Below are 10,071 nucleotides of genomic sequence, written 5' to 3' on the forward strand. Positions count from 1 at the left end.
CCTCGGCCATTGCCTTTACGCAGGCCTCAATGGACATGTTGGGGTGGGGATAGTTCTTCAGCCCATGGCTGGATGTTAGCAATTTAAAGGGTGACGGGGCCGCGTGAGCAGCCACAGAGGCTGCAGCTACATAGGTATTAGAAGGCCCCACCACTGGTGATGAAGGGCTTGACATGGGTCAAAGAGCTAAAGCCACCACAAATTGTAGGCTGACAAATCGAACTAAATGAAAGGTTCACAAAAGATACTGAACATAAAAAAAACAAACAGGTTGGGGAAAGGCTGAGGGTATAGAGGAGAGGGAAAGACAGGTTGTAAGGGATGGCATGCTCTCAGGAGCTGGTGCACACAGCACATTTACAACAGTCTTTGCCCGCACACTTGGTCTTCTGGTTGGGGGAGGCGTCTTCACCTGAGTCAGCTGAAGCTGCCCAGGCACGATCTGTCACCTTTCATCTCTTTAGCTTGGGCAGCTTCAGCTGACCCAGGCTGGGCAATTGGGGTGGGGAGGGAGCTTCCCTGTGTGCTTGTTGCAGCAGCACAGATTCCTGCTGAATTGGCAGCCCCACCCCTTGTTGTTCCGGCCACTTGTTCCTCCCCCAACAGTCCAAAGCAAATTACTAATGTTAAGGACCCACCTCCAGACAAAGCCTCGTTTCCAACAAAAAGTCTCTTTCTTCACTGTAATGGTGATTGTTGTTGAAGCTCTCCCTCTGCTCGGTGTAGCTCCTCTCCCCGCCTCGGCAACCTCCAACAGCCACTAGCACTGTCAGCTGAGGCTGGTTGCTGCAATCAGCACTCAGCACCTCCAATTAAGCAACAGCCAACCCTGTGCTGTACCTGCCCTGGGAGTGTTTGATGGGGGACAATGCAGAGGGAGCTTTACTCTGTATCTAACACTACGTAATCACTATTCCCGGGCAGTGTGTGTCAGGAACGGTTCTGACTTAATTCTGCCTTGTGTGCTTGATGGTACAGGGAGACTCTGGCAGTCCGCTTGTCTACTTTAACAACGGTTCCTGGGTGCAGATGGGCATTGTGAGCTTCGGCGAGAGCTGCGGACGTCCCAACCGCCCTGGCGTCTACACGGACACGGCCGTTTTCCAGGACTGGATCGCTGCTAAGGTCCCCGGCCTACAGTTCACTGCCCCGGAGACAGAGCACGAAAAGACGCTGGATGGCTGCTTCATTGAGAAGCAAGAGGAGACGCCGAGCAACCCCGGGAGGTGCCTGCACCAGGCGGGCTCCCTCGTCTCCCTCCTCGTCTGCAGTCTCCTGCTGATACAGTAACCACTGGCATCGGGTGTGGGGAGTGGGGAGGGAAGTGGGCGTCAAAGAAGGTTGTGTTGGGGGAGGGGGGGGGCCATACCACCTCCTCCTGGCGTTCTGAAATACTCCACCCGTGTGACGGGCGTACGGAACTGTGCAGGACGGTGCACAAGCAGGGCCTGTGAAGTGGGGACGTTCCTGAATAATTTTCCTTTCCTTGCAAATCTGGAATGCGTTCGTTCCTACCGATTAAAAATCCAAAAAAAAATTTCTGGTCGACTGGTTCTGTTCCGCTTTGCTCTGTTTGGTTCGTGTATGAGGGGGGCCAGGTATCGAGGGCGGTGCCCGGGAAACCCTCAGTACTGACCCTCCGACAGTGCGGGGCTCCAGGGATATCGACACCACGAGGGCCCAGGCCTCTGAGGTGCGTGGGGCTTGAAGTCACCACCATGTGACTCGGTGGGGGAAGAGAGATTTCAAACACAGGCAGGACGAACACAAGTGTTCCAGAGGGAAGAAACTAAACCGGGGTTTGCGAGAACGGGCGTCGTGCCCATGTACAAAAGTGAGATGGTCACCCCCTCCTAATAAACAAAACAGAACTGGCATTTATTATCAATTCGAACAAGGTTTAACCGGACTGTAACGACAATTCTGCAAACAAAACTGGATCATTCCTGCTGGTCCTGGGTTGAAATTGAAGTCTGCCGATTAACAAATAAAGCCAGGGTCGGACAGAACCGTCCCATTAAAGGGTCCCACCGGCAGTCGACAACTGTCTGTTTCAGGGCACAATCCTGGGCTTTCTCTTCTCTTACTGCGTCTCCGTATGGACACACGCGGCTGTGATTCTGGACCGAGGGACGAACGAACGGTGCCATCATGGCGGTGGCCACTGTGTACCCGATGGGTTCCGTGCTCCCCGACCGCACCCCACTCCGCTCCAGGCCACGTCTGCTGGGCTGGCATCACACCCCCAACCCACCCCCCTCCCCACCAATCGATCATTTCTTGGACAGTTTGAGCTGTTTGTGCTTGGGGGGGGCCCATTTGAGGCAGATGGAGTCCACTGCAGGTGAGAGAGAGAGAGAGAGAGAGACAAAACAGCCGTTAACAGGCATCAAACTCCCCGCGATTGGCAATTGCCCTCCCTCCCTGTTAGGCCGGATGTCGAAGGAGTAGGGCGACGGGGAACAAATCTAGCTCTGCTCACCACACGACAGGAAGGAGGTGATCGCAACAGAGCGGGGACAGAGGGGATTGATGAGAATCAGGACCCACTGGAGAATCTTACACCCCGGAGGGCAAGAGTGAATAGACTGGGAATCAAATTATATTCTTCACAACAGCGCAGAGTGAGGGGAGGTTTGACTCAGTTTTAACGTTTAAGAGGGGCCCGGACACTGCCTTAGCAGTGAAGTCAATAACGGGAAGGGGAGGAGGATGGAGGGGCACAGATTTTAAACTAACTCGTAGAAAGATTAGCAGAGTTGAGCAGCAGGTTTCACATCCAGAGGGTGGCAAGGGGTCTGGAACTCACTGGCCAGGAGGGCAGTATCTAACACACTGTGACACCCTGTCCCAGAGGCGGAAAGGACAGTGTATCTAACACAATGTGACAGCCGGTCCCAGAGGAGGAAAGGACAGTGTATCTAACGCACTGTGACACCCTGTCCCAGAGGGGGAAAGGACAGTGTATCTAACACAATGTGACACCCGGTCCCAGAAGGGGAAAGGACAGTGTATCTAACACACTGTGACACCCGGTCCCAGAGGGGGAAAGGACAATGTATCTAACACACTGAGACACCCGGTCCCAGAGGGGGAAAGGACAGTGTATCTAACACACTGTGACACCCAGTCCCAGAGGGGGAAAGGACAGTGTATCTAACACACTGTGACACCCAGTCCCAGAGGGGGAAAGGACAGTGTATCTAACACACTGTGACACCCGGTCCCAGAGGGGGAAAGGACAGTGTATCTAACGCACTGTGACACCCGGTCCCAGAGGGGGGCGGTGGAAAGGACAGTGTTGCGATGTGGGTGATTTTTACCTGTGATCGGAGGTTTCTTGTACTGGGCACTCTTCAGGTGCTCCTCCACCAGTTTTGGAGTGACACAAATGACGTGTTGTCCTTTCCAGTACTTGACCATGTTCAGCGACTGCAGCGTGCTGATGATGTCATTCTGTGTGATGCTGGTCATCTGGCTGCGAGGGGGATGGAGGAGGGGAAAAGGTCAGACGGAGCAACGGGAACAGGTGCGCACCCTCGGTCAGGGGCAGGCCGGGAGACGGGCTATCCGGCTGCGGAGGGCTTCGCGGCACACACAGGACTTCTCGCACCACCTCGCCGCGCCTCTTTCCCGCCAGCCCCTGATCGGGAAAGGGCAAATCCAGCCGAATGCCATGCCTCACCCGACTCCCCCCACTCGCCTCACCCGACCCCGGCCGCCCCCCTGCTGCGATTCAGAGGCCGGCGTGACTGCAGCCGGCGATTTGCCTTCTGTGCGGCTCAGTGCCATGTGAGGAGGTGCATCTTACCCGCTGTGCCGCTGCTCCTGCTCAGCTGCAGATTTGCTTTTTGGGGTAGTCTTGTTATTTTTAAATAAATCCCATTATTTCTTCTTAACCTGAAGGTCACGGTCAGATTGTGGTCTGTCTCTGCCAAGTGGCACAAAGGGGGTGGGGGGGGGGGGGGGGTGAGGGGAGAGAGAGTGAGAGAGCAAGACAGAGAGAGAGAGAGAGAGAGCGCGCGAGAGAGAAGGGGGAGTGGGGGCGGGGCAAGAGGGAGCTGTGTAACCCAAGCTGATGGAGACAGTCAGGCAGAGGCTCTCAGTTGCACTTGCCGCTGCAGCCTGAGCTCACACACCAACAACCAATCCGCTGCAGTTGGCGGGATCATCGCCTGGTGTGTGGAGGGTGCCATCAGCGGAGGAGAGGGAACTGGCGTTTGGAGAGAGTGGGGGCGAGGGGAATGAGAAACTTAGAACTGCAGGTGGGCGAGCCCCCTCCCCTCCCCCACCACCCCCGTGTTGCTGGGCACTGCCCACCCCACCAGCACCCCCAGAGGCCCGCAGCCCCAATTCCCCTCCAGCTTCCCCATCCCCCGCCCCGGATACCGACCTGAGGTCTTTGATGGAGAGGGTCCCTCGGAAGTCACGGAGTATCTCCAGGAGAACCCAGGACCAGTAGCTGCGATAGCTGAGCTTCCCCAGATCGGACAGTGGCTTCTCCGGGGAGCCAACTGTGCTCTCCAACTTCGACAGCTCGTAACCTGAAAGGGGGAGGAGGAGGAGGAAAGACCCACATTCAGATCGTTTCGATAGAGGCCCTGCCCTCCTCAATCGCTCGCCCACCACTGGCCCTCGGCAGTGACTGCCCTCCCCCCCCAACCGCGGCACGCGCGGATCCCGACAGGGCACACCGGTCGCCGTGACTGTTTACATAGAAAAACTGAATGGGGAGGGAAACGTTGACAGAGAAGTGTGCCGCGGGGAACCAAGGCCGGGGGACAGAGGCGTGAGGGAGGACGGCGAGGGCAGGAAGTGACACTTGCGGACAGGAAAGGCACATCCTGAGCCAGGCACGGATTACAGATGCATGCACACTTACTGAAAGCGATGAGGAATTTCCCGTACCCTCTGCGTTGGTACGGCGGGAGGGTTAAGATACAGGCCACGTTGTTGCCGTCTGGGGACTCCTTCTCCTAGTCAGCACAGGAGAAAAGTTCCAATAAAATTCTGCATCTTAAGCTAAATACCACTGCAATCACATCACAGAAACAGGCCATTCGGCCCTTCAGCTCTGTGCTGGTGTTTCTGCTCCACACAAGCCCCAATCCCACCCCCTCTCCATCTTCCCCACTCTCTGGGGAAAGATGTTTCTCCTGAATTCCCCCATTTATTAGTGACCGTTTTATATCGATGGCCCCCCTCCCCTAGTTCTCGTCTCGGCCGCAAGTGGAAACCCCTTCTCTACGTCTACCCGATCGAAACCCCTTTCATCATCTTAAAGGCCTTGATCAGGTCACCCCTCAGCCTTCTCTTCTCTAGAGAAAAGAGCCCCAGCCTGGTCAATCTTTCCTGATAGTTCTAACCTCTCAGTTCTGGTATCATTCCAGTAAATCTATTTTCCACCTTCTCCAGTGTCTCGATATCCTTTTTATAATGTGGAGACCAGAACTGTGCACACTGCTCAGCGTGTGGTCTAACCGAGGGATATGGAGACCGGAACTGCGCACAGTGCTCCAAGTGTGGTCTAACCGAGGGATATGGAGACCGGGGAACTGTGCACAGTGCTCAGAGTGTGGTCTAACCGAGGGATATGGAGACCAGAACTGTGCACAGTGCTCAGAGTGTGGTCTAACCGAGGGATATGGAGACCAGAACTGTGCACAGTGCTCAGAGTGTGGTCTAACCGAGGGATATGGAGACCAGAACTGTACACAGTGCTCAGAGTGTGGTCTAACCGAGGGATATGGAGACCGGAACTGTACACAGTGCTCAGAGTGTGAGACGCACCACACACACACACAACACACACGGTGAATTATCGGTCAACTCAGGAACTGGGCCAGGAACTGAAGGATGGGCGGTGCTGCGCGTGTCCAGGTTTCCTCTCGTTGCCCGCGACCCCTGACCTTGGAAAAGTAGCCGACAATGTGCGCTCCCTGTCGGTCCACTTCAGTCAGGATGTAGAAGACGAAGGGTTCCACGTCGAAGTACAGAGTCTTGTGGTCGAGAAAAAGTTTTGCCAACAGACAGAGGTTCTGGCAGTAGATCTGTGCGAGAGAGGGAGAGAAAGAGAGGGGACTTTCAATGGCTTCTCTTCCTGCTCCCGCACCGTTACCTCCGATGTGCCCCCCCCCCGCCCGAGGATCGATCCTTCGCCCGCCACCCCCCCATCTCCTATTTCTCATCTACGTGCTGCCCCTCGGCGACATCATCCGAAAACACGAGTCAGTTTTCACAAGTATGCCGACGACACCCAGCCCGACCTCACCACCACCCCTCATCAGACTGCTTATCCGACATCCAGTACTGGATAGGCAGCAAGCTCCTCCGGTTAAATATTGGGAAGACTCCGACAGTGCGACGCTCCCTCGGCCCTGACCCTCCGACAGCGCAGCGCTCCCCCAGTACTGACTCCTGTGTGGGGTTGCCAAACGCTTGCGTCGCGGCTGCGGAGGGGCACGCGCGTTCGGTCTTCCGTACCTGAACACGCCTACGTTCGGCTACTCCCGGGGGGGGGGGGGGGTCTCCCGCAGCCTGGAGACGGGAATCTCTCCTCCCAAACACCCAGCCCTCCCCCATCGCGAATCACGTCCTCGCGAGCACGCACCCACCGACGGAGACGGCTCCTGCCCAGGTCTGACCACTCGTGCCCTCTTCCTCAGCCCAAGGGGGAACTGGAGATGTAAACGGTGTCGAGCGGCATGGGGGTTTGGTGGCCACCCGCAGTCGATCAGCCCCGGTCCTCACCTTGTGATCCCGCCCGTCCACCTCGTACACGGAGATGTTGGTCTTGCGGTAAATCTCCTTCCCTGGCGGCTGCCGCCACTGGCACTGAGACTGGGGGGGGGGGGGAAACAAAAGGAGAGAAAGACGTCCATGAGGTCATACGAAGATTCTCCCCCTCTCCACCACCTTGCAGCCACTGAACACCGGAGTCCGGAGCTCCCCGCCCTGGTCACCGAGGGCCGTTACCCGAGAGAGCTCCCCCCTCCCCGCCCCTGCCAGTCACTCCGTCTCCGACGCACGATACGAATCGTGGACCATCCCCCAACCCGGGCCGCGATCTTACCAGGTGAAAGCAGTAGGTTTTCTCAAACTTCATGTACTTCAGACAGTATTCACACACCCAGAGTTTGGGTTGCTTCCCGTAATCTTCCGGAAACGGGGAGAAGTACCAGGCGTCAATTTCGTAATTCCCAATCTGGATCTTGTCCACGTATTTGACCTTGGTGATCTGGGGGAGAGAGAGAGAGAGAGAGAGAGACAGGGCAGACTGGATTAGACATTCTGGGCAACCCTTCAGATACAAGCCAGAGCGCAGAGCAGGATTGTGCAGGGGGAGGGACGGGGGGGGGGGGGGGGGGGGGTGGAGGAATGCGAGTGCGCGACCCCCCCCCCCCCCCCCCCGAGGGAGAGAGAGACAGCAGCCCTATCTGACAGAGTGCCAGCCACACTAACCGCCTCATGTTCCTTCTCGAGAGCCGCTGTCGTGGGGTCCATCTCCGCATAGGTCTGAAAGAGAAGAGAGAGAGAGAGAAAATATAAATGCCCAACATTGACTGGTATTGACTCCCTTACCCTCACCAGGAGCACTGCCACGGCAAACAGTTAGTGGGGTCGCCAGCAACGCAAGCACTCCCCCCACGCACCCCCCAACCACTCGAGCTGCTCAACTTCAGCGAAGACGTTCACCCGCCATTTCCCTCGGTTAGACCACACTCAGAGCACTGTGTACAGTTCCAATCTCCGTATCCCTCGGGTTAGAGCACACTCTGAGCACTGTGTACAGTTCCAGTCTCCATATCCCTCAGTTAGACCACACTCTGAGCACTGTGCACAGTTCCAGTCTCCATATCCCTCAGTTAGACCACACTCGGAGCACTGTGTACAGTTCCAGTCTCCGTATCCCTCGGGTTAGAGCACACTCGGAGCACTCGTGCACAGTTCCAGTCTCCGTATCCCTCGGTTATACCACACTCGGAGCACTGTGCACAGTTCCAGTCTCCGTATCCCTCGGTTATACCACACTCGGAGCACTGTGCACAGTTCCAGTCTCCATATCCCTCAGTTAGACCACTCTCTGAGCACTGTGCACAGTTCTGGTCTCCACATTATAAAAAGGATATCGGGACACTGGAGAAGGTGGAAAATAGATTTACTGGAATGATACCAGAACTGAGAGGTTAGAACTATCAGGAAAGATTGACCAGGCTGGGGCTCTTTTCTCTAGAAAAGAGAAGGCTGAGGGGTGACCTGATAGAGTTCTTTAAGATTATGAAAGGGTTTCGATCGGGTAGACGTAGAGAAGGGGTTTCCACTTGTGGGCAGGACCAGAACTAGGGGGGCAATCGGGGATATGCGTGGAAAGTTCTTTATGCAGAGGGTGGTGGGTGCCAGGAACGCATTGCCAGCGGAGTTGGTAGACGCGGGCACGATAGCGTCTTTTAAGATGTATCTAGACAGATACATGAATAGGCAGGAAGTAAAGAGATACAGACCCTTAGAAAATAGGCGCCAGGTTTAGATAGAGGATCTGGATCGGCGCAGGCTTGGAGGGCCGAAGGGCCTGTTCCTGTGCTGTAATTTGCTTTGTTCTTTGTTTGTTTTGTTGGTCACTTATAAAGCCAATGGGGGAATTGAGGAGAAACATCTTTCCACAGAGAGTGGGGAGAATGTGGAACTCACTCCCACAGGGAGTGGGTTGAGGTGAATAGTATCGATGTATTTAAGGAGGGGAGCTGGATAAACCCACGAGGGAGAAAGGAATAGAAGGATATGGTGATTGGGGGGAGATGGAGAGGGGGCGGGATGTGCCTTGTGTGGAGCAGGAACACCAGCAGGGAGATGAAGGGCCGAATGGCCTGTTTGTGTGCTGCAGACCCGAGGTGGGGGAGGATTTGTTTCACTGTGATCGATGTCCTTACCTTCTGGATGTGATTAATCTCGTCATGTTTGCGTTTCTGGTTCCGGGTGATCTTGCGTTCCGGCTGCTCCGAGAGTTCGCTCATGTACTGGTCGCTGGTTTTCTGCACAGCTTCCTTCACAGTCTTGGTAAGGGCCAGGCGGTTCTTACCCACCCATTCGTCCAGCCTCCGGTTGACTGTGAGGGACAAGAATAGACGGAGGGCCGTTTCAGAAAGCTTCTCACAGTGCAGGGAGGGAGAGACGGAAGATCCCGACAGACCCCTTTGGATAGGGAAACGCATCCAGTGTGCGACTGCACTGGAGACACACACACAGCGAGAAAGAGAGGGGGGGGGGGGGAGAGAGAGAGGGGGCGGGGAGAGAGAGAGGGGGCGGGAGAGAGAGAGGGGGCGGGAGAGAGAGAGGGGGCGGGAGAGAGAGAGAAATACACAGGCAGAGAGAGAGAGAGAGACACACACACACACACTGGCAGAGAGATAGAGAGAGAGATACACACACAGAGGCAGAGAGATAGAGAGAGAGACACACACACACACACAGGCAGAGAGAAGAGAGAGAGAGAGAGAGATACACACACAAGGCAGAGAGAGAGAGAGAGAGACACACACACACACTGGCAGAGAGAGAGAGAGAGAGATACACACACTGGCAGAGAGAGAGAGAGAGAGATACACACACACAGGCAGAGAGAGAGAGAGAGAGATACACACACAGGGAGAGAGAGAGAGAGAGAGAGAGAGAGATACACACACAGGGAGAGAGAGAGAGAGAGAGAGAGAGAGAGAGAGAGAGATACACACACAGGGAGAGAGAGAGAGAGAGAGAGAGAGAGAGAGATACACACACAGGGAGAGAGAGAGAGAGAGAGAGAGAGATACACACACAGGGAGAGAGAGAGAGAGAGAGAGAGAGATACACACACAGGGAGAGAGAGAGAGAGAGAGAGAGAGAGAGAGATACACACACAGGAGAGAGAGAGAGAGAGAGAGAGAGAGAGAGAGAGAGAGAGAGAGAGAGAGAGAGAGAGAGAGAGAGAGAGATACACACACAGGGAGAGAGAGAGAGAGAGAGAGAGAGATACACACACAGAGGCAGAGAGAGAGAGAGAGATACACACACACTGGCAGAGAGAGAGAGAGATAC

The 10,071-nt window shown here is 55.5% G+C and overlaps 1 protein-coding gene across 1 annotated transcript; it reads right to left on the reverse strand.

The window, feature by feature from the left end:
- Positions 1–2,232: 2,232 nt before the first annotated feature.
- kat8 (K(lysine) acetyltransferase 8) lies at positions 2,233–9,103 on the reverse strand (the record flags this gene model as incomplete). The annotated part of the gene is made up of 9 exons (XM_068026615.1): positions 2,233–2,338; positions 3,324–3,478; positions 4,394–4,544; positions 4,883–4,976; positions 5,910–6,050; positions 6,751–6,840; positions 7,073–7,237; positions 7,462–7,515; positions 8,928–9,103. Coding segments are annotated over 9 exons (1,091 nt in total), but the record flags the coding sequence as incomplete, so codon positions are not given.
- Positions 9,104–10,071: the final 968 nt, after the last annotated feature.

Source organism: Heterodontus francisci, unplaced genomic scaffold, assembly GCF_036365525.1.
Source record: "Heterodontus francisci isolate sHetFra1 unplaced genomic scaffold, sHetFra1.hap1 HAP1_SCAFFOLD_928, whole genome shotgun sequence".
NCBI lineage: Eukaryota > Metazoa > Chordata > Chondrichthyes > Heterodontiformes > Heterodontidae > Heterodontus > Heterodontus francisci.